This window comes from Anabrus simplex, chromosome 5 (assembly GCF_040414725.1).
Source record: "Anabrus simplex isolate iqAnaSimp1 chromosome 5, ASM4041472v1, whole genome shotgun sequence".
NCBI classification, from domain to species: domain Eukaryota; kingdom Metazoa; phylum Arthropoda; class Insecta; order Orthoptera; family Tettigoniidae; genus Anabrus; species Anabrus simplex.
The window spans coordinates 56,640,172-56,666,351 of record NC_090269.1 but is presented as its reverse complement, the minus strand read 5'-3'; the positions used below and the strand labels follow the sequence as shown (position 1 = coordinate 56,666,351).

Here is a 26,180-nt window from a genome sequence, read left to right as displayed (position 1 = left end):
CTGGATAGTCTTTTATTTATTTGGGAAACCAAAACAGCGAGAAGCCAAATTACAGAATTCCGCAATGAAAAATATATTTACAATGGAGTAGCACAAGACAAACATAAAAAAAATAAGTGGAAGAACAATGAGGGAAAAACATATAATGATAACAATAGAAGAAAAAATTAAAAACTAAGAAAATAAATGTAAACACACAATAATTAACAACAAAACATAAAGGCAAAAGAAACGAGGAAAATTTAAGATTGAACGTAAAATGAAGAGAAGAACTTATAGCTAGGCTTAGTAAGGTAAATACAGATATAACACATAAGTAATGGTATAGTACAGTAAAAAAATAAATATATATTACATTATGTAAAAAAGAGGGGCAGCACTGAGAAAAGAGAAAAGGAATATGAAGAAAATTAACTAGGTTAAGGAAGAATCGATTAAAGGGGGCATGCGAAGGAAAACGAAGGAAAAACTTCCAAGTTCCTGTTAGAAGATAAAGATTTAAGGGGGTTGGTATGCAGATAAATAAACTTCTTTGAACGAGAGAGAGGTGGGAATACGGAATATGAAGCGGCGGATTAATCCTGGTTTTGAGAGTTGAAACGTAAGGAAAAAAAGAATGCAGGTTCAGGAGAATGAAATGAGCAGTTAACAGCGTTACATAGGAATCTAAGGTCGGTTACTTTCCTGCGACTAGATAACGGGCAAAGGTTTAACTTATCCAGTATCTAATTACTGCTCAAGTTTCGACAATCAGATACTCTGGCTCTAACAGTGACACAGAAGAATGACTGCACATGGTCAATGTGATTCAGATTAGTGGGTGAAAAGGTAGACCAAATGGGAGATGCAAATTCAATAATCGCTAGGATGCAAGATACATAGTAGGCTCGGAGGGCGTGGATATTGGTGATGTCGGAAAATCTATACAACAAACTGACAAGTGACATTGCTCGTGAGGTTATCTTTTGTATATGGGGGGCAAATAACAATTTACTGTCAAACAACACTCCTAAGTCATTTTGTTCTGTTAGAGTTGGGAACGGATTACCAAGGAGGGAGTATTTACTATGAATAGAGGATTTACGAAGCGCGATCAAAATAGAGGAACACTTGGTAGGATTAGGCTTAAGACGCCATTTGGAGCACCATTCAGAGAGTGAGTTAAGTCCACTCTGTAAGGAGTTTATGTCTGATAGAGAATCAATTTGTTTGAAATTTTACAGTCATCTGCAAATAGTAGAATTTCACAAGAAACGGAGGATATAGTATTAATTAATTGATTTACTTAATCGTATGGTGATTATAACTACAAATTTATAAGTCCAGGTCCAAGTGTTTCAGCCACTCTACAGCACTTTCTGAAAGATGAAACAGGTCGCTGGGGCTTCCGGAGTAGACATGAAGAGGACAGCGCAGGATGACATTGTCCATGGTCTGCTCCTCTTCACTGCATTCACACATTGGAGAATCCATCCAACCACACTTATGGCGTAAGAAATTGCAGCATCCATGCTCAGTTCTCAGTCTGTTGAGGCGACACCATAGTTTTCTTGGGAGGTCGAATCCCTTCATTTTCTGGGTTGGATTTAGGTCATGAGCATTTGTTCCAGATGTTGAAATTGACCACTCATCCCGCCAGCTCTCATTTAGATTAAAATTATCCCTCAAGAGTTGGCCGGTGAGTATACTTGCTGGCCTCCTAGATCTAAGTCGTCGTGGCGATGGGTAACAAAATTCCTGGTGAACTGGTAATGAAGAAGATGACCAGATCTTTGCTTCTCTCAGCAGAGCTTCCTTTCTCCTCAGGTGGGGTGGTGGGATATAACTAAGTACGGGTAACCAGTGGCGAGGTGTTAACTTTACAGTACCAGTTATGCAGCATATGGTATCATTCAGCTTAGTATCCGCTTTATGCACATGTGCACTTTCCAGCCATACCAGGGCACAGTATTCCGCTGCAGATTAGACAAGACTTATACCCGTTAAACATAAGCAGTCAGCCGAGGCTCCCCAGGAACTGCCACAAAGCTTGTGCAGGATGTTATTCCTTGTAGCACTTTTGTGAGAGAGCTTGGTGAAATGTTCTTTGTCCAGTATGACTCCTAGATATTTCAGGAACGGGTTGTACTTTAGTTTTTCACCAAGGAATAAAACAGATGGCTCGTAGTTTGCAAGTCAGTTGCTGAGATGAAAACATGAAACCTCAGTCTTAGAAGCACTTGGGATCAAACGCCAAGACTTGAAGAATGTTGCCATTTTGACCAAGTCTGCTGAAAGAATGCCTTCTCCTTCCTCAAAATTTCTGCTTTGAGCTACCAGTGCAATGATGTCTGCATGGATGAACTTAGTAGCTGTGGTTGATAGTAAGTCATGGATGTAGAGATTGAAGAGAACACTGCCCTGTGGGACGCCAGAATGTACCATAACAAGAGTCGAACTGAACCCATCAAGAACCACACGCTGAGTTCTGGTATTGAGGAAGCTCTACAGGAGAGTTAGGAAGTGACCATGGATATTAAAACATTCTGAGAGTTTATAGGAAAAAAGTGCATGGTCTACAGACTCAAAAGCCAACAGGATCTCTCCTTGGAGTATTAGGACTTTGCGGTCTTGGGTTTTTGTCAGTTATAGTCATTCACCAACCTCCAAATTGGAGAAAACCAAAACAAAATGCAGTGACGTTAAAATACATTCATTTGCATAGTCAGCCATTAAACATCACTAACGAATTATGTACATTCGCATAGCCCGTTGTTAACATTCCAGAGCAATGAGCTGACTATTTCCAAATAGACTGTAAACAAACGATATTTATTTTAGAAAATACAGTATTTACATTCTTCTTAGGACATCATCTCCCTATGAAGGTTAACGATCCAATTGATAATGATAACTCTCGAAACAGTGGCTTGAAAGATTTTGATGGAAGTTCGTCCATACGATCGGCGGAGAAGTTCATATCGTTATTATTTTATTTTACATTTATATAGTTTTTACATATATAAAATATTTTGTAATAACTGACACAATAAGGAAAAATGTGACCCTTAATGTTTAAGCTTTTAGAAAAGCTAGTTTTCTGTATAAAAAGTACAGTAAGCAAGTGAATTAATTTTCTCTGGGCATAAAGAGTTGCGCAGTGACTGTATTGCATACTATCAAAAAAACTTCTCTCTCAACTAGCAGGCAAAGCTGGACGAGAATATATTTTAGCTGGTGGAACTAACATGAAGTTGGACTTCTTGTGCATCTTCCGCCATTCAAGGGGATCTAAATTGTACTCAATCTCAGGTTCAGACTGGTAAATGCCATTCGATTTCTCTCTGGGAGTAGCAGATGATAATATCTCTGTTCGAATCTATATCGCCTGACTGCTCATGGACCTGGTTTTCATTGTATTTATGCAAACTGTAGAAACTTCTAGCACCTTCTGACAAACATATTATCGGACCACAACTACTTTGCCTTCTCTGGCGTGCAGGGAATCAAAAGATGCAGCAACTTGCTGTGGGAGCACTGACTCAGGTGTTTAATTTACAATGTTTTGATACCTAGACGTAAGGGACATTGATATAGGGGCTTAAAAAGCTGCTGCTGATTCACTATCCAGTAAAATCATATGGAAGTGATTGTCATGAAGACCTCTCTCTGCTCACTGGGTGGACAGCTGAAATTATGGGTGCAGCTTTCAAGGGCTTCAGAAGAGAAATTTGTTCTTCTGGCTGGGACCAGTCATGTTCAACAGACCTCACGCTTGACTGCGGTGATGTGATGGTACTTGTGTTTGCTTCTCTGCCGGGATGATGCTGATTTGACTATGAATGCATAGAAAAGTATATATTGGCAAGTTGGGGGCGAGAGAGGTTATGTCACACGCAGCACTCATCAAATTCGAAGATACTGGAACATTCGAGGCGTGAGGCAAGCAGATAGCAATGACGTCAGTGGAGACTTGACGTATGACCACGAGGGTCAGTGATAGATCATTGCAAGTGACTAATCTCATGTTTTAATCCGTATTGAAATGTAAATGTATTGAACAGGTGGATTAGAATAAAAACTTTGTTATTACAAGTGATAGATCAGCCGGTGAAGAAGGAAAGTGGTGATCACCAATAGTGCTCAACATGAGGTGATGCGAAGAAAGTACGACGATAATTGGCGGACATGGTGTTCCCATTACAGTATCCGCCCACTGCCAGAAAAAAATCCCAAAGGATTTTTTTTAGCTTAGTCCAGAAGAGATGGCTTATTCGATGAGTAAAGAAGGATCCTCAGGACAAGACCAGTCTTGAAAATATGGAGAGTGGGAACGCCCTCCGAAGATAATTCTAAAAGCTGCAGGATGCTACGCCAATAGCAGGAAAAGATTGGGGTGACGTATCTACAACATAAATCGGAAAAAATGTAGGTGTTTCCAGACAGTATTTGAGCAATAATAGAAAGTATAATTTGGGAATCAAAAGGTTAAGATACAATATATACATAACACCACAAAGAAGTGAGGAGTAGGGGGGAAATGACATGGGGGAGGTGGAGTAATAACAATAATAAACAAAAAAGATGGTTGGAAAAGTTGAATATTACTCCCTTACAGTATAGCTCTAAGGCTTGCTAGGGAGAACGTGTTTAACTGTTGAAGAGAGACACGAAATAATGTAGTGATACCATGAGGAAAGTGAAACAGTTAATCAACCTCGATATGGGAGAAAAAATTGAACGGATTTATAATTCATAAAAATTGGATCGCTAGAAAGGGGGGGGGGGCACAGTATGCACAAATATATAGAACACAAGGATATTTGTCAATAAAAAAATCAGGAAACTTCAGTAGTGTGTAGACAGAATGAACCAAATTGGAGGTTAGGTGTATATATATTAGCACGTGGGAAGATAAGAATGAGATCTATGGGAAAGATTACAAGAAGAATATTGGTCATCAAGAGAAAAGAGTACAGAATTTTAGAAAAAGGAATATAACGGCCATGAAAAGAATCATAGTATAGGGTAGCACATCGAGTGAAAGAAGAAAATTACAAGAAGACAAAAGAACGAGTAGGTCAACATTGAGTCGAAGTTTCAATTCATACTATACACTAAATCTTATCCTAAATTCTTATTCACCGGATGAGTTGGCCGTGCGGTAAGGGGCGCGCAGCTGTGAGCTAGCATCCGAGAGATAGTGGGTTCGAACCCCACTGTCGGCAACCCTGAAGATGGTTTCCCATTTTCACACCAAGCAAATGCTGGGGCTGTACCTTAATTAAGGCCAAGGCCGCTTCCTTCCCAGTCCTAGACCTTTCCTATCCCATCGTCGCCATAAGACATATCTGAGTCGGTGCGACGTAAAGCAAGTAGGAAAAAAAAATCTTGTTTACTACACAAATCATCAGCATCAATACCGCATCATCACAAAATACCCTGAAAATATCGTATATGTGTAACATTACTATCACTAAATACCCTAGAAATCTCGCGTAAGCTAACACGGCAACATATGTGGCCAAGATTAAAACTTTGAGTCAAAATCTATTACTCAAGCAGAAACAACATGAAAATACTGTTATTAGAAAATCGACTATAGCGAGAATTTTGAGAATGATCACACAACGAATAAATCGAAAAGTGGAGGTATATGCTACACTATCGATACGGCATAGGAAGCATGACATAGAAGAGTCATACATAAAATAGGTACAAATTACGATGATATAACCCGCTTGAGAAAATATTGGGAAAGAAAATAGAAAAGTGATAGATTACTTGGTCTGCTACCAATTGTGGCATAATTGGGTTACAGTTTAATAAGAAAATAATAAGAAAAGAGCTCAGCGAGAATAGTGACACAGTGGATTAGCAGTGGAAGCATAATAACAAAACATTCACCAAACGCTGGGCAACTAGAAGAGTACCATGGATGGCACAGATAGAAATTATAAGGAAATAAGAGGGTTTCCAAGAATATTTAAAAAAAAAATCATTTTAACAAATGGATGTATTGACACACACGCAAAGTACAAATCGTTATATTTTTTATCAAGACAAACGACAGAAAAACGTTTACAAAATTACAGATAAAGCGTGGCAGTATTGCATTGGTTACATATTATCTGAGTGAGATTTTGTCAAGTACAGACTGGAATACATAGAAATAATCTTTCCCAAACAAGTTTAAAAAAAAAAAAAAAAAAAATAGAGAATATTACATTTTAAGGAAACACAGGTGAACAATAGAATAGGACACTGCTAGGTTAAAATGACATAGAAACTCCAGAATATTCTCAAATGATATTTTTAAATCCAATTCAATGGCATAGGCTAACTGGAAAACACACAGTGGACAAAGTGTGATTAAGAGAATACAGTAGAAATCTGCTATAGTGAGTACGGCATATAACGATAACTCCGTTTTCAAAATTCCTATATTAAACTGTGTATCATCCTTCGATTACAGCAAGAACCTTATCACTGGCGCATCCGTTGTTACAAGCGATTAAGCACGCGATTTTTCCGTTACCGAAATTTATGCACCCCAGCGATGATATTGTATGCGATCGATTACCTTCGGCATCGTTTCCTCGCTATGTGCACTAGCGATTTCTCTCGTCGACATTCGAAGGCGATGTTGGAGTTGATTAGTAATACCCATCGACTGCTGCTCTCTAAAGAAAATTCGAAATGAAAGAGTATAACATGTTTTCGTAATAAATCCGTAAATAACGTGGCCGATAGCAGTTGTTAACTCGTAAAAATAAAGACTGAATAAACGATATCTTAATTTTAGTGTTATATACGAAAATTACCTAAGAATGTCATATACCTCAAGATATGGCAGAGTACATCACTGATTTCAGAGGATATTTCATATCTTCTCGCGTCTAGTTACGGCTATTTACATGTAAATTTTTCGCGAGGAGCTTATTTCTCTACATGCATTTCAAATATGTTTTCATGATAGGCTACATATACTGTTAGGTTAGGTGACACTGTTTGAAGAAGAAAGCTGAGGTGTTTGCCACCGACATCTCTGGAGTGATACCGTATTTCTCCGAATCCAAGACTTTTTTTTCTCTCAGAATCTCATGCAAAAACTCAAGGGTTGTTGCATTCGCGGCCTAACAGTAACTTAATGGATACCACTGGCAACTACCGCGGTAACCACGCTGCTTTTTTTCACACGCGCACAGAAGTCGTTGACAGTTACCGACCGCCTCTTTACTACACATCCCTACCGGCTGTACAGTGTACAGTGCCTGTATGCTTCTCAAATCTGCAGAATGGCATCAAAACATGCGACCCTTCGAATTCTTAGAAAAGCCATGGGTACTCAGTGGCAGAGTCATAACGCATCTATTGTACTTGACGCTTGGTAAAATTAAGGTTTATAGACAGCAGGAATATTTTCGTGATGGATGGTCGTATTGTAAAGATACGTGGAAAAGGTATTGCCGGCAAATTTTAAACGAGTTCTAGTCGATATTATGATGCCAATTTTAAGTTAATGTTTATTAAACACTCGGAAATGTAGAATAATTGTGCAGCCACAATAAAATACGGCATAGGCCTAACTAAAGCAAATATTTGGCGTTAGCGTAAAGACAGAGAGCTAAAAAAATGCGTACTGTACAAAAAATGCATTCAGTGGTCCGCAACAAGGACGCTTTAAAGAAGTCGATGATGAAATTGTGAGGTATGTGAGCGAAAAACGCAAGGGCGGTTGGCCATACCGTGGCGCAATAAACTCATTCGTTGACTCTCAGCATTCGCGATTAGGCCTATACATCGCTAGCCGTTGAATTTGGCCGCACCTGACGAGCGAGACGTGCGTTTAGCGGTAGCCGGTTATATCGGGCGCTGCGTAAAAGTAACAGTTTTATATACAGCAAGAATAATTTCCTGATGGATCGTTGTATTGTAGAGACGCGTGGAATAGGTATTGCTGGAAAATTTTCAACGAGTTCTCTTCGGTATTATGATGCCAATGTTAAGTTAATGGTCCTTACACCCGCGGAAATAAAGAATAATTGTGCAGCCGCGAAGAAAAATGAAATACAGCGGGACGAAAGTCAATGTTTGGCGTCTAAAAATACTCTAAAAATGCGTAGGCCTGTATGATTTTACAAACTTCTTTTTGAGCCTGATTTAAATTTTTTGAAGGAAAAAGTGGGGTTCATCTTGGATTCGGAGAAATATGGAACTATATTTTGTTCAGAATGAAATTAAACATACACTTTCACGTAGTATCGGTTTGTGATACATAACAAACAAGTAAGCCGTAGTGTTGATATCATCTTCGGAAACGAAAGTTTTGAACAAACTGATTGCCGTTTCATACCGATTTTAAAGTGCATGAAGGGTTTTCCGACTTTTATACAAAAATCGGATATAACGACAGTTCGTTATAGCGAGTAAATTTTTCGCTGTTATGAATTTTCGCTATAACGGACTTCTACTGTACTTGAAAACAGTCCACAAATATGAAGGATGACCATTCTACAATCTTTAACGAAACAACCCATCTTCACAGTAAACAGCCTTGAAGTACAAGAAGTATTGACTAAAACTATGTCCGGTTTCTCAAAAACCACAAGATTGGAAGAGCATAATAAGTTACATGAATTAAGAATCCATTGGCTACGATATTGATTCCAAGATCGAGTTCAGACACTCGATAAGCTTAGACATCAGAATCTGATGGTGCATGCTGGTATGGAGAAGTCTTAAACTAGATTAAACATTTACAGCAACATCATAAAGACAATATTCTCCCGGTGTATCTCTCCCCAACAGTCGAAACATGTCTCGATGAGAAGGTCGTATGAGGCAGTATATATTGGCAAGTTGGAGGGGGGAGGTTATGTCACACACAGCACACAACAAATTTGAAGATACTGGAACATTTGAGGCATAAGGCAAGCTGATAGCAGTGACGTCAGCAGAGACTTGATGTATGACCATGAGGTACAGTGATAGATCAGCCAGCGGAGAAGGAAGGTGGTGATCACCGATGGTGTTCAACATGTGGTGATGAGAAGAAAGTACGACAATTATTGGCGGACATTGTGAGTCCATTACAACAACGGAGTTCTCCCTACATGTCATACTGGCTATAGGAAACTTTACTGTATCTGTTGATTTGTCTCTTGTATGTTCATTTCAATTTCTTAAACCTGAAAAGGGATATAGATTGAGAAAGGGAATATGTGTCTTATTTACATTTACTTACATGTACCTATTATGATTCTTACACTTAAATCCCCAGGCACCTGGAAGAGTTGACTAAATCTTTCTTTCTTTCTTTTTCATGAGTATTCTTGAGCTGTGACATTTTCTATCCATCTATTGTACTTTATTTATTTAGTACCTCGGTTCTTTGCAGCTGTAATACATTACTCCCAGTAGCCACTGTAGAAAAAAAGGATTTCCAGGCAATAATGCATTTTTTTAAGGTTCTGAATTGGTATTATGAGTAATCAAGCTGGAAAATAATAGCATTTCTTAACTTTGCAGTACATATCTTTGTGGCAAAATTGGTTTGTGCTTGGCCTTCAGTTCCCAAAATAGCGAGTTCCATCTTAACTAAGGGCGATAGTGTTTAAATGTGTAACAACTGTCTGTTACTGGCTTCCAGCACATTCAAGAACTCCTCAGGACAAAATTTTAACACCCTAGTAGTAGTAATTACTATTAATTTAGTAGCATACAAGTTTCTATCTTCTTGCCTGTATTGAAACTGTTATTTTGATTCACAGGATACTGTATCAGTTCACCGACCTGGTTTCTATGCTCAAAGGTTCCAAGAGTTTATGGCGAAAAAGGTCTTCAAGAAGATACCATCACGTAAGTATGGAATGTTTTCGTGTGAATTTTGTATTATAATTTTACTCACAAAGATTTCACCATTTGATTAACATTGCCAAGCCTGCCTTTGCTAGCCGAAGAGTTTCCCCTTTCCTTGGTAGAATTTAAAAATATATTCAATTTGACTAGTTCAAAATCATTTAAATATTTTATTCATGTGCAGGAAACTTATTACAGAATGGCCTTTATTCCTAAGTGAGTGTTCATTTAAAAAATTAAGGTTTCATTGTATCATTGTTGTGGGTTATGGCAGAGGTTTATGAATTCTCTTGATCGTAATAGAAATTACAAGATATCAGTATCTTGTATTTATAAGGTAACTTTGTCCATACTGGTATTGCAAGTAAAATCCAACATTGAATTTCTTTTCCTTTCATCACACATTGTACTTGTTGAAAGTCCTGGCAACTTCTATCATTGTATTCAAGTTTTTTGTTTTACCTGTACTTTAACGTGAATCGTATACTTTTGTACTCAGTTGTAAGTAAGAGCAAATGCTTCTCTCTCTCTCCCCTTAGCATTTTTTATTGCAGCTGTCTGTTAATTCAGTTGCTGTCCAAACTAGCAAATCCAGTAGGTAGTTCAGCAGTGAAAGATTATTTCAGTTTTGTCTCTAACCTGCTTTTGCACAAATAATAAGGCTGCAGTTCAGTACAACTATTTGCATTAGATATATCTCTTTCCCTTTAGACGGCCATTATTCTAAAGTTCCGCTGTTCTGTATGATTGTATTTTTTTTTTTTTTTTCTGTTAATTATATTAGTTTTGAAGCTATTTACATTTTTGTGTTCCTTGCAAATCATATTTACAATGTAGTAATTGGAATAAAGAGAAAATCCTTTTCATTTTAGTGAATAAGTTCGTCCTAGAATAATTTCAAGGAAGTAGCTTAGTGACAGAGATTCAGTATTTTTAATTAGCACTGTTTTGAAAAATGTAATGTTTAGAATTTAAAATATTATTCATAATTGTAGTTTTTAAGTTATATGCATCTGTAGAGAGGAAGCTGGGAAAGAGGCTAGGAACACACATGAAATATAAATAAAATACTGTGTGAATATTGGGAAGCAATCAAAACATAGTCTCCCCCTCTAAATCTCATTTTGATAAGTGAGCAATATCATCCTTTTGTTACTGGGAATTTTGAGAAGTCATAGTTTGGATTCCACATAAAGTTGTAGTCCTGTGCCAATTATCATGATATCAGCTGTTGTATAAACCTACAGATTTGCTTGCTTTCTATTCTCAGCACACTCTGACTAGATCTTCTTCCCAACTTCATAATGACAAGTATCAATGCTAGTTGAGAGAGATTTGTTGAAACGAAGCTTCAGATTTTTGTAGGAAATATAGGCTAGAGGGAAAGCTAAATGCAGGAAAGGGTGGTATAAAAAGAGAAACCGTATCTATAAATGATATAAGCCTTAAGAAAGAGGACAAATACAGGAGAAAAGAAAAACCCTACATGTTTTAATATATACTTATGTGTAGTAGTTTTTAATTTAGTGGCCATGATCCTAAAAACACTCTTGTCAAGAAAAAAGCGTGTTCAGCAGGAGACATTATTTGTTTACAAGTTATGAAAACTTCATATCTTACATCAAGAAAACTTTGTCACCATTTTTAATTAATTCAGTGTATCCATCCAGATTTAACATTTAATGTTGAGAATTTTTGCAATCATTCTTGAAACTTTTGCAGAAGTCCTTCATTTTAATGGAATAAAACTACATGTTTGTTATGCCACTATGTTTTATATTTTATAATTTTATCTTTGTTAGATAATTCTCATTTTTGTATCTTCAGCAGTTTTCCTGACCTGGCTCCTTTACACTTTTTATTGCTTCCTGGACCTGTGCCAGTACTTGACACCACTATAGGGGCTACAGTTTCGTAGGTTTGACGCCTTTCCTCACAATTCCATGCATTTCATCCGTTTTGTGTCCTGTTCATCCACATAGATTTGAAAAACAGTTAGCTTTAGAGATGGGCCACGGTAACTGTGAAACTCGTGACCGTTATTGTGCAAGGGAGACAGTTGTCAGAAGAAAGAGAGAAATTCTATTCATGTATGGAATAGCCACACACCTCTGGCTGCAATCGTTTCTACTTCAGTATGTCTCTTAAGTGATCACTCTGCTGGCTTCTGTCATCATTCACATCTCACAGCATAACTTTATTCCAGGAATAGCTGACCCATGCTTCGCTACGGGATTCTCTGAAAGACTGACTTCGTGGCTTTCCTAACTGAAGTCAACATAGGTCATTACAAAAACGTCAGTAGGAAAGTAGCGATTAAAAGCAATGTTATCATATAAAATACTCTTATCAAATGAAAACCGCACATTTTCTCACTTTTAAAAAGTAGTACTACGGTGCCAATCTAACAGTCCAAAATTCCAGAGCTGGAATGACCAGGCCGCAGACAGCCGTGACCACTCCTCTGCCATTATTCCGCTAAATATACACACTGCTCATTCCAATCAGTGCCTCAGAGTAGGGATTGAACAGCTCGAATGCTATGATGAACCAGAGGGAAATTTGATTGATCCACCTTTTTTCAATACACAATATGTTGTTAATATCACAACATTTTTATTCAGTACCGGTTTCCGTGTCTGTGGACACCATCATCAGCCGAAACAGGTCGTATGAACAAAGATAAACAAGTATGTAGTACAAATAATAGATGATGAACCAGTGCTTTACGTACCAGTAGTATCAGAAAATTTAGGAACCAGAGGAGTGGCATGCTAATGATGAAAGTTATCTAACTCCCCAGCCACTTCCCGCCAATATTCAGGCAGACTGTTACACTCGGTACGACCAGGCGTGTTGGCCGTGTGGTTAGTGGTGTGCAGCTGTGAGCTTGCATCCGGGAGATAGTGAATTTGAACCCAACTGTCGGCAGCCCTGAAGATGTTATTGTGCGGTTTCCCATTTTCACATCAGGCAAATGCTGGGGCTATACCTTAATTAAGGCCTAGGCCTCTTCCTTCACACTCCTAGCCTTTTCCTATCCCATCGTTGCCATAAGACCTGTGTCGGTGCGACGTAAGGCAAATTTTAAAAAATACTCGATATGCAGCAGAAATCCTATCTATTGGAGATGAATGGCAACATAAGACACAAAGCACATCACAACAAACAATGGTCAAAGTAATGTCATTGTTGATAAATTTTATGAGCTTTCTATATTGTAGGCCTTCAAATTTAGTTCTCTTTCAACTCGGCGATATTAGGGCGTCTTATCGAATTATTTATAGCGTAGACTGTAGTTACTTATTCTCCGATTTTACATACCGATTTTCATTATATCCTGTTTACCCATTTTCTTGTTACTTGGCGCTCATATGGACTTGGTAACAAAAATCCAAATTCATGAATATCTCTGTGATCATAGCTGGTACGATAACAATGTATAATACATAAATGATCAGAAATTTAATACTACATAACTTTAGTTAGGTGTGTAGTATTTATTGTTACGACCTCTATCAACATAATTATTTGGGAATTAAATTTTAGGCCTTCCCCTCAACTACCATTTCACTCAGCATGAATAAAATTACTTATGACCTAAATTATAGCGACTTATTCTCCGATTTTGCATATCGATTTTCATTAAATTCGCTTCAGCCGTTTTCTCGTGATGTGTGTATACATACATACATACATACAGAAATTACGGAAAAGTATTTCCTTCTTACTGTGGACATGACTGATACAGAAGTACCATCCTTTTAAAATTCTGAGCAATGTACAGACAAAACTCTTATTTTATATAATTATACAGTTGAGCCAGCGCTTGTTCACAGCAAATGACTTCACTGTGCCTGGTAATTTTAGCTTTGTTGAAGGTACTTGTTTCCCAAGGAGATGGCGACATGAAAATTGTTCATCCTGCCTTACTGATAATAAATAGTTAATTTTTAGCCAAAAGAAAAATAGGTAAGTTGTATATCGTATTTACATAATTTTAAATACACCTCTTTATAGCCAACCTGTGCAAGCAATGAAGTTCTTCTCTTTTTATGTTTCGATAAGTGATAGTGTGAGAAGTAAAGTCCTTTGGTGTAGATTTAGTGACTGCTATATTAGTTATATTTATGACAATGCCATCTGTTTGAAACCTTTACTACGGTGGTTACACAAAACAAGTAATAAACACAATAAAGGAGGGAAGTAAGAGCACTTACACACTATCAGAAAACACTATACACTCGGAGAAACATCAGCTGGCCTACGCGGATCTCAGCCAACCAAAACATAATATGAAATATCAGTAGGGCCAACTAGTGGATAATAAACCAGGAAAGTGGAAACAGGCAGGACCTACCGAGGGCATGGACATGGCTTGGATTGCAGATTCTGAAATTAATCGCATGATACTTAAATTTGAAAAATATTACAGTAGAAGTCCGCTATAGCGAGTACGGCATATAACGAGAACTCCGTTATAGCGACGACTTTTTTCGGTCCCTTCAAAATTCCTATATTAAACTGTGTATCGTCCTTCGGTTACACCGAGAACCCTATCACTGACGCATCCGTTATTACGAGCGATTAAGCGCGCGTGATTTTTTCCGTTACCAATATTTATGCACCCCAACGATGATATTGCATGCGATCGATTACCTTCGGCATCGTTTCCTCGCTATGTGCACTAGCGATTTCTCTCGTCGACATTCGAAGGCGATGTCGGAGTCGATTAATAATATCCGTCGACAGCTGTTCCGTAAAGAAAATTCGAAATGAAAGAGAGCATATTTTCGTAATAAATGCGTAAATAACGTGTCCGATAACGGTTGTTAACTCATTAAAAATTAAGGCTGACTAAACGACCGCTTAATTTTGAGGCTAAATACTGCAATTAAGAATGGGATACACCTCGAGATATGGCAGAGTGCTTAATTGATTTCATAGGTTAGTTTGTATTTTGTCGCGTCTGGTTAAATTACGGAAAGGCTATTATGAAAATTTATAGCGAGAAAGGTATAATTTCTCTAGCGGCGCTTGAAGTGTGTTTTCATCGTACGTAGGATACGTGACGCTGTTTGAATAAGAAAACTGAAACGTTTGCAACAAAATGTGATCGATCATCTTCGGTACGGTACAGTTTTCTCACTTTGTGCATTTGCGAGCTCTCTCGTTGACATTCAAAGGCGATGCTGGAGTTGATTAGTAATACCCATCGACCGCTGTTCTCTAAAGAAAATTCGAAATGAAAGAGTGTAACACGTTTTCATAATAAATGCGTAAATAACGTGGCCGATAGCAGTTGTTAACTCGTAAAAATAAAGACTGAATAAACGATATCTTAATTTTAGTGTTATATACAGAAATTACGTAAGAATGTCATACACCTCAAGATATGGCAGAGTACATCACTGATTTCAGAGGATATTTCATATCTTCTCGCATCTAGTTACGGCTATTTACATGTAAATTTTTCGCGATGAGGTTATTTCTCTACATGCGTTTCAAATATGTTTTCATGGTAGGCTACATATACGGTTAGGTTAGGTGACGCTGTTTGAAGAAGAAATCTGAGGTGTTTGCCACAGAAATCTCTGGAGTGATACCGTATTTCTCTGAATCCAAGACTTTTTTATTTTTCGCAGAATCTCATGCAAAAACTCAAGGGTTGTTGCATTCGCGCCCTAACAGTGAGTTAATGGATATCACTGGCAACTACCGCGGTAACCACGCTGCTTCTTTTCACACGCGCACAGAACTCATTGACAATAAACGACCGCCTCTTTACTACACATCGCTACCGGTTGTACGGTGTACAGTACCTGTGTGTTTCTCAAATCTGCAGAATGGCATCAAAACAAGCGACCCTTCGAATTCTTAGAAAAGCCATGGCTACTCAGTGGCAGAGTCATAACGCGTCTATTGTACTTGACGCTTAGCAAAATTAAGGTTTATAGACAGTAGGAATATTTTCGTGATGGATGGTCGCATTGTAAAGATACGTGGAAAAGGTATTGCCGGCAAATTTTCAGCGGGTTCTAGTCGATATTTTGATGCCAATTTTAAGTTAATGTTTATTAAACACTCGGAAATGTAGAATAATTGTGCATCCGCATGAAAATACGACATAGGCCTAACTAAAGCCAATATTTGGCGTTAGCTTGAAGACAAAGAGCTAAAAAAAAAATGCGTACTGTACAAAAAAATGCATTCAGTGGTCCACAACAAGGACGCTTTAAAGAAGTCGATGATGAAATTGTGAGGTATGTGCACGAAAAACGCAAGGGCGGTTGGCCATACCGTGGCGCAATAAACTCGTTCGTTGACTTTCAACTTTCGCGATTATTCCTATACATCGCTAGCCGCTGAATTTGGCCGAACCCGACAAGCGGGACGTGCGTGTAGCGGTAGCCGGTTATATCTGACGCTGCGTTAAAATAACAGTTTTATAGACAGCAAGAATAATTTCCTCGTGGATCGTTGTATTGTAGAGACGCATGGAATAGGTATTGCCGGCAAATTTTCAACGAGTTCTCTTCGGTATTATGATGCCAATGTTAAGTTAATGGTCCCTTAACCCGCGGAAATAAAAAATAATTGTGCAGCCGCATTAAAAAATGAAATACGGCGTGACGAAAGTAAATGTTCGGCGTCTAAAAATAGTCTAAAAATGCGTAGGCCTGTATGATTTTACAAACATCTTTTTGAACCTGATTAAAAGTTTTTGAAGGAAAAAGTGGGGTTCATCTTGGATTCGGAGAAATACGGAACTATATTTTTTTCAGAATGAAATTAAACATACACTTTTACGTTGTATCGGATTACGAAAAATAACAAACAAGTAAGCCGTAATGTGGATATCATCTGCGGAAACGCAAGTTTTGAACAAACTGATTGCCGTTTCATACTGATTTTAAAGTGCATGAAGGGTTTTCCGACTTTTATGCAAAATTCTGATATAACGACAATCCGTTATAGCGAGTGAATTTTTCGCTGTTGTGATTTCTCGCTATAACGGACTTCTACTGTATTTACAAGTGAAATTTTACAAATACATTCCGAACAAAATCCACCAAATTACAACTTACGAAACTATAACCTCCGTAATACACATATCTTAGCAGTTCTTTGATAATGGGCTTCACTACGAGTTTCAAACCAAACTATACAACTAGTTACAGATCCAGTAGTACAATGCAAGTTAGTAGGTTAAACCCAATTACAATTCACGGTGAATTGAACGCATTCTCATAAACTCGTACATCAAGTGACACTGAACTACCAGAGGCAAACCCCAAGGTAAATGTATTAATTTACAATCTACACTTTTTGTGAAATAAGAAAAGGGAATGCCTCGAACACAAACAGGTAAGCCCAGCTGAAAAGCTAGGTCGTCTAAATAATTAATTTGGCGAATCTAGGTTAGGCTAGGGCAGACTTCTATTCGAAATTGCAAACGAACATTACGGAAATTTTAACCTGAACGGAAGGTAAGAGTGCTTTCCCGAGGATGCGCCATTTCGGAAGCGAGGCGTTGCACATGACACAGACCAACACAGACTAAAGGCAGATCAGGCCAAGACAAGACCGAATAATTACGATCGCTGCCTCGCTTACTATATATAGGAAAACTCTGGCTTGGAGTAGCCAATTAGAATGTATGAGTCCGCCCATCCCCTCCTAGGTTCACCAATCACAATTCCTACTCCCGTCATGAACTTTAACTAACATTCTCGAAGAGACACGTTCGCGAATCTTCCATTTCCAGAATAGTAAGAAATTCCAGAATAGTAAGGAAATTCCTTCTAGAAAACATAACCCACAAAAGGCACACACCGTGTTCAACAATTTTCTAGATACTTCCAGGAAGTACAGAATAGAAATCTACCATTTACAATTACATATGTTACAAATATTACACAGTACAGGTTAGGTCATTACAAATAAAACGTTATATTATACTTTACAGATAAAGTCTTCAAAAACACTTTCCACTTCCACAATATTGTTCACCTGTGACATGTTAACTCAAAAGTAAAAGAACAAGATGATGCTTGCACAAGAGAGGAGATAATATATAAAGTGATGAAGTTCATGGAAAAAAGAGAGGTCTTCTTTGACCTCACTATATCACTGCAGTCAGCTCTAGCGAGAATTTCAGAAACAACGGGAGTGTCTTAAACGCATTGTCAGTAAAACTAAGTGTGAAGGCACTGATGTTGAAAATAACAAGCCTGATTGTATAACATTAAAACTGGCAGACGCACTATTTCTGAGTTTATGTATAAATTTTAGAAACTTGTTACGTCTGATACTTGGCACAGATTATGTTGTGTTTGGTTATTCATATTTTGTACTAGATTTTCTCTATCAAGCCATGAACAATGAACTAATGCCAGACTGTCTTAGAATTAGGTCGGTTCTTGACCTGTTTGATTGTAATGGTGATGACGATTACATTTTATTCGGTATTAATTTTTGTGTGTATTAATTAGTGATTTGTTACAATCATTATTTATTGTTTATTCATTTATTAACGTTTTTGCTGCAGAATCCTCTCACACACAATATCCCTTGGCTGAGTAATTAAATGTTTTCAAAATATGTGAGAGAGGACTTACAAAATTCATTCCCTGCACTGGCTAACTATTCCGTAGTCCCTGGTTGCTGGTATGATATTTCTACAATATTTTGCAAAATTTTTGAAATTTTGAAAAAAAAAGTACTTTTTAGAAACAATTTTAGAAAATTGCATTACACAATGCATTAGAGAGTACTTAAAAAAAAAAAAAAAAATCATTCCTTGCACTGGCAAACCATTCTGTAGTCCCTGGTGGTATGTTATTCCTATGATATTATGAAAAAAACTATCTTTAGAAACAATGATTTTACACAATTACAAGTTCAAATAGCAAATAAGTGGCAACTATTGGCAGCCATATGTGGTAGAGGTCTCTGGGAAATTGGCTGATGATGACGCCAGCACAGCGTCGAAACTAGTCCCAAGTGCAAATACATGTTATAAATAAACTATAACATTTTTGTATTGAAAAGGTGGACCCTTTCTAGTTTTTCCTATCTTCTATGCAAGGTAAGACAGCATCCTGTTGGGAGCGCTGACATGTACTGGCTCACTGAAATTTTTACTGTTGTTTCTGCGATCATTTGTAATGGTGGCCTCTGACGTCACACAGTTGCAGTTAACTGTAACCCATCTCTTCCATTTGCTACAGCTGGGCTAGGTACAATAGATCACCAAGAAAAGCAGCTTTCAGTTCGTTAATAGCTGAGCTTGTGTAACACCATCTTGTATGGAAGGAAATAACTATGCTGCTTTCACCTGAAGTATTGGCTCCTGTTTATTGATCCATTCAGAGATTGACGTTGTTAATATGACAGTAAAAGCTGAGTCTTCTCATGAATAACCCTAAATTTTATTGCTCTCCTATGGGCAGTATCAAGTGGCAGCTTAGAAATAATGTGGTATGTATAGAATATGAAACTGGGAATGTGCACTGAGTAAGCTCCAGTAATGACTGCATTGAGACCAAATTCATGTTTACCGGGCGAGTTAGCCGTGCGCATAGAGGTGCGTGGCTGTGAGCTTGCATCCGGGAGATAGTAGGTTCGAATCCCACTATCGGCAGCCCTGAAGATGGTTTTCCGTGGTTTCCCATTTTCACACCAGGCAAATGCTGGGGCTGTACCTTAATTAAGGCCACGGCCGCTTCCTTCCAACTCCTAGGCCTTGCCTATCCCATCGTCGCCATAAGACCTATCTGTGTCGGTGCGACGTAAAGCCCCTAGCAAAAAAAAAAAAATCATGTTTAAAGGAATAAAACTGACTGGATCCTTCAAACCAAGGACATTGATCTTAGATCATGAGACTGGGACATCACTAACAAATTTAGAACAGGCTGCTGATTGTTACTTAAGATAGGTGATGAAGTGTGAAGTAGGTTAAAGGCAGCATGGATGAGATGGAGGGAAGTCACAAGCGTACTCTGCGATAGAAGGGTGCCACTACATCTGAAGTTCTAAATATACTGCATAGTAGTACGTTCTGTTGCTTTATACGGTGCTGAATGTTGACCAGCTGACAAAACTACAGTGTGCCAATTATACAACATGGAAATGTGTATGTTCCGTTGGTTGATGGGCATCACACTCCTGCATCATGTCAGAAACGACACCGTTCACCAACGAATGGGCATCACACTCATTACTGAGAAGGCACAGAAAAAGCATCTCCAATGGTATGGTCACATCTTGTGTGGCGCACCTGGAATAGTTGTCAATTTTACCCACTCCTTCAAAATTAATGGACAATGTCCAAGGCGGCGCTGGCATGACACAGTAAATGCTGATATGAAAACTTTCAACTTACGGCGTAAGATGCCCAAGATCGTGCAAACTGGAGAGTCAAGATTAAAACAGGAGACCCTACGGTGAATCATATTTTGATGTTGATGGAAACTGTGCTTAAGTAGAACCTCCAGGTATGAGAGCACTGTAACTGTTCAACCCCTCATCAAAACAGTTGGGGAGATGAAAGTTATTATCTTGGGACACATGAATATCAAATAAACTATTTGTGGCTTGCCCGCAAATTGCCACGCAAATAGAAACAATTAACATTCCATGGTTTTCCATTTTTCTATGTGATGTTTGGGCGCCAGGGTTACAGTTTTAAACAAAACTGTAAACCAAAATTTATATTACTAGCATAGAGACTTATACTTAAATCACAGGGGTAGGATTTTAAATAATTAACCATTAAGTATCGCTTAAGAAAGAAAATTAACGCAATATAAAATACAAATGAATTTATTATACAAAAAAAATGAGATGAATCGGAAAAGTTTCCTTAAAGCGTGGAGGAATTTATAATTTACTTTACTGAATTTAATATTGCTTGCTTTATCTAATTGAAGCTCACCAATTGCAGCTTCCGTTGAAGTCATCTGGTTTCCGTGGTTACTTGTTCTCTTCTTCTCGATGTAGAATTTGCTCTATGGACATCCTTCCTTCCTTCTCTGATATGGTACAGGCTATCTGGACTAGCACTCCCTATTTGCCTAGTCTTTAAATTAGACATTGGCCCTATACTTGTAAAAACTGATCAGCGTTGATCGTAAGAGGAGAAAATTCAGAGATATGAATTTTTCCATATTAGTAGAAATCTCAGTCGAACTGAGCTATACTATTTATACGGTACAGACTTGTACCAAATTTCGTAGACTTCAACTAAACATAGTTCTTCATCCAGAATATTTACTGAAAATAACACAAGCCGTAAGCTTGTTTCGTCTCACTCAGATCCGATAACATTACCGCACCTAAGTACTGTATCGAAGTGACCACACACTGTTTCAAAAATCAAATCACGTCGTTCAAAGTAGATGTTCACAGTAGAAGTAGTAGTGATGGAGTATCCGTAAGTATCTCGCTCCGCACTTGATAATATCACCGGGCTCCCCCACTCTAGGTAACAGCTACATCTCAGATCTCTATATAACGAGACATCTGATTCGTAGATCGCATTATCATCTCCCCTTCTCTTCTTCCTTGTCGAGTCCAGTAGGCGTGGTGATGATGTACTCTGACCAGCTTGCAAGCCTCGCGCGCGGGTCGCTGTTTACTGCCTTCGCTAAACCCATGAGTCACGCAAAATCCCAGCTTCAAGAATAACCCTCCGTATACACAAATATGAGATGAAATTAAAACAACTATGTCTCAACATATTGACCGTATTTACAACATAATGAATTCCTATCCTACATAATATAATAATTTAAATAATAAAACGATGTTATCATATATACAATATGATTCCCAAAGGCCTTGATTACAAATGATTGACGTTGAATAAATATGTTATTACGAATAATTGCCGATGGCGGATAAACTTGATATCAAATTATATCGCGTAAAATGATATTATATTAAATTAGTAGGGCTGGAGAAGTCTGGACAGTTACAGCACCAAGCATTGTAAAAGAAGTAGTACAAAAATCTCTAGCTAAACTGAAGAATAATAAAGCACCTGAGCCTGACCATGTTACTGCTGAAGTGTTCGAAGTCTTAGGAGAGCTAATTGTGGATATCTGAAAGGAAATATGTCATACAATATAGAACTCTCGTTCTGATGGTGAACTGGATCATGTTACTATTCCTTTTCATAAAAAAGGGTAAGTGCAGACCTGTGAAAATCATAGAACAGTTTGATTGGTACCGTACTATATGCTTGTAAGATCTTGCTTTCTTCATAAGTGTCAAAATGCCGTGGTACATATATTGAGAAAGACCTCCTGAGCAGGCTGGTTTTGTGCAGAATAAAGGACCACATTAGCAAATCTTTGATATCAGGCAGCTGGTCAAGAAATACAGAGAATTTAATGCTCCTCATGCACTGTTTCCTTGACAAATGCAAGGCATTTGATTGTGTTGGATGGAAAAAACTTTGGATTGTTCTAGAAGAGATAGAAATTACTGCCTGCCTTACCAAGTTCATCAGAAATATAGTGTATATACTGTCCGACTCATTGGCTGAACGGTCAGCGTACTGGCCTTCAGCTCAGAGGATCCCAGGTTTGATTCCCGGCCGGGTCGGGGATTTTAACCTTAATTGGTTAATTCCAATGGCATGGGGGCTGGGTGTATGTGGTGTCTTCATCATCATTTCATCCTCATCACGACGCGCAGGTCGCCTATGGGTGTCAAATAGAAAGACCTGCATCTGGCGAGCCAAATCCGTCCTGGGATATCCCGGCACTAAAAGCCATACGACATTTCATTTCATAGTGTATATACTGATAGAGATGCAGTAACACAATCTAGGACCCCTCTAAATCTTATAAAGGAGGTAAAGGAGTTAGGCTCTGTTCAACATTTTTTAGGGAATTCATCATCAGGAGAGTTGGATGAAGTCATGTTGGTGTCCGATGAATCAGAAATGTATGATTTGCAGATGATACGACCCTCTGTGTAGAATCAAAGCTTAAATAGAAGAACTGTTAGGGAGAGTTGAATGTAAGAGTATTTTGACGTAACTGTTAAGATGATCATTTTGTCAATAGATCAAGACAAATAGCTTTCACAAACATTCTTGTTCTCTTCGTGTGATAAGAAGGTGAATAAATTTGACTTGGGTTGTGTGGTTTGAGACGATGGCAATTGAAGTAGAGAACTTTTCTTGGAGGAAACTCAGTACCCAAGATCACTGTCGTCTGGAAAATTTGTGCTATAAGTAAGGCACCTGTTCGAGATTGCTGAAAGCTCTAGTGTTTGCAGTTTTACTTTGTTATTGAAATATTGATGCCATTTGAGATATGAACATATAAGAAGAATTTTAAAAATATGGATGGAGAAGAAAGTGAACAACTCAGTGTGAAATGAACTTAAAGTACAAATAATGCTATCTTCCATATGTTATAAAAATATTCATTTCTATAAAGTTAGGGCAAGAAATAATAGAACAGGTGGATGCTTTCAAATACTTGGGAAGTGTAATAACATAGGATATGAGGTGCATTCGACAGGTGAAAACTTGTATTGCGATTGCGAAGGAAGCATTTAATAAGAAGAGCAGACTTTTTTGTGGGGGCATGGATAGAGACTTGAGGAAGCGATTCGTGAAGTGCTTTGTATGGAGCGTGCCACTGTATGGTGCTGAGACTTGGACATTGAGAAAAGAAGACTGGAAGCATTTGAGATGTTGATTTGGAGGAGAATGGAAAGTATACAATGGATAGAAAAAGTAAAGAATGAAAAAGTCTTGAGAAGAGTTGGGGAAGAGAGAAATATATTAAAAGTAATCAAGAAGAGAAAGCACAATTGGATTTGTCATTGATGAGGAGAGATTGCTTGCTTATAGATGCTATAGAAGGAACGGTAAATGGAAAAAGACAAAGAGGACGGAGAAGATATCAAATGCTGCACAGTATCAGGATAGAATACAAGTATGAGGAAACAAAGAGAGTGGCAAGAGAAAGGATTGCGTGGAGAGCTGCCATGTGAAGACCTGCCGTATGGCAGAACGATGATGATGATGATGATGATGATGATGATGGAGTATATTGTAAATCAACCAGAAAAAGTTTAAGGACAAAAAAGTCACGGCAGATTCGCAAGGTGATGGAAAGACCAGAAGACAAAATGAACTAGACTCTAGGCTCTACATAAATTCAAAATTCTACCTTAAAAACCTACATTTAAACTTATAAAAATTTATTAATTTCTCCCTGACTAATCTATAAAACAACATATTCAGTACAATGGAGTCGCAGTTGAATGTGTCAGATGAAGGGTCACCAATTTCCAACTCTGAAATAGGGAACAGTAATGGTGATTCATGGAGAACGTCTTCAGAAGTTTCAAGGTTTGTATGTAATTAATTACCTGTAGACATTATTCCGCCCATTGACATCCATTCACGATTCCGTACAGATCTGAATAATAGATTGAAACAGATTATTTAGACACGGAAAAGTGAGCAGTGTTCATTGGAGAGAAACTTGATCATCCTTGCCATGTGAAGTGTTAGATTATGACCAGAAAACTGTGTACGCAGCCGAATGCTCACTTCATGAAATTAATGTTAACAAGATTGGGATTTTTCGAACTTTTTTCTTGTTGGAGCCTGCCAGGTACAAGTTTATTGAGGCCTGTTGAATCATTGAGACAAGTTCATGGATCATGCTATCACGGGATAGTGAGCCATATTGTTATAACTGCAAGGCAATATTAAAATGACCAACCATGTTGTGATGATATTCAAGATGATTTCCTCAGTGAGTGAGTGAAGTGATGTACAGTATTATCTAGGATATGAAAGATGTTATCTATCAGGAAATTTAGAACCTCTAAAGATCATCAAACTAACCACTGCATCCTGTTAGACGTAAACCAAAAATCTGAATTTCTAAAGTAATGTTGAATAAAATAGCTATTTGTTTTCAAATATCATGTATGCTATAGCTGTGCCTTAATTAAGGCCGCTTCCTTCCCACTGTTAGCCTTTTCCTATCCTATTATCGCCATAAGACCTATCTATGTCAGTGCAACATGAAGCAAATTGTAAAAATAAATCTCATGTTCTGTCATTTTGAAGACAAGATTGAAGCAAAATGTAACCTACCACATCAAACATAGAGCACAGCTGTCACACTTCCTGATATACATTTATTCCAGTTGATGATGAAATCAAATGGAGGCAAATCAACTGTTACAACATTTACAAACAGGAGCTTTAAAACTGAATTTGAATATACTTTAGATGAGGTAGTTATCCCAAAAGATGGCAAATCCAAATACCTAGATGTGAGATTTGAAAGTAATTTGCACTGGAAGGGTCATGTTGATGACATTGTTGGGAAAGCATACAGATCGTTACATGTCATAATGAGACTATTTAAAGGATGCAACAAAGAATTAAAAGAAAAAAGTTACTTAAGTATGGTTCGTCCATTATTGGAATTGAAAACAGTGTTTGGGATCCTCACCAAGAACACCTAATAAAAGAACTAGATGGTGTGCAGAGGAAAGCAGCAAGATTTGTAACAGGGGATTTCAGGAGAAAGAGTAGTGTATCAGAAATGTTAAAGGAACTTGGGTGGGTAACTTTAAGAGAAAGGAGAAAACTAGACTTATAGAATTATATAGAGCCTATGCAGGAGATGAAGCATGGAGAGAAATCCATGAGAGGCTTCAGTTGGAAAATAATTGTATCGGCAGAACTGACCACAGGTACAAAATTAGAAGGAATTTTAGCAGAAGTGATTGGGGTAAATTTTCATTCATTGGGAAGGGTGTGAAGGAGTGTAACAGTTTACCAGTGGTAGTATTTGATCCTTTTCCAAAATCTGTACATATATTCAAGAAGAGAATAAACAGCAACAGAGGAAATAAATGAAATGTTAGAGGGCATTCGACCAGTGCAGGATATTGTAAATAAAAAATGTATGTGATTAAATTAATTCCATACCCTGGTCTATGGAGTTTGGACAGCCCAAGTAGGGGACTGCCTGTAGGGATGAAGTACAGTGGGGACTTCGAGGGCCCTGGGACCGCTACGGTAGCTGTGAAGGCCCTTCAGGAACTCTGAAAAGTGGTGGCAATAGGGGCTCTGGTTAAGACGCAGCAGGTCGTTACGCTACTTAGGTTCCAAAATGGGTAAAACATAAATATGTAAATAAATGCAATGTTAATTTTAATCTTATACCAGTTGTATAGTGTTATTAGAAGTAATTTCACATACTGTATATGAGTTGACTATGTTTGTAAGTACAGGAGATATTATAAGTAGAGTTTTGTAAACAAGATCATGTGTAATGGTGCTG

The 26,180-nt window shown here is 37.9% G+C and overlaps 1 protein-coding gene across 5 annotated transcripts in view; it reads left to right on the top strand.

Moving 5' to 3' along the window:
- The window catches only part of LOC136873739 (phosphatidylinositol 4-phosphate 5-kinase type-1 alpha), a 561,879-nt gene that overhangs the window by 276,781 nt on the left and 258,918 nt on the right, over nt 1-26,180 (top strand). For all 5 annotated transcript variants that reach the window (XM_067146914.2, XM_067146913.2, XM_067146910.2 and 2 more), the window contains exon 11: nt 9,753-9,840. In XM_067146914.2, the coding sequence (XP_067003015.2) occupies nt 9,753-9,840 (88 nt within the window). The remainder of the gene's footprint in view (nt 1-9,752; nt 9,841-26,180) is intronic.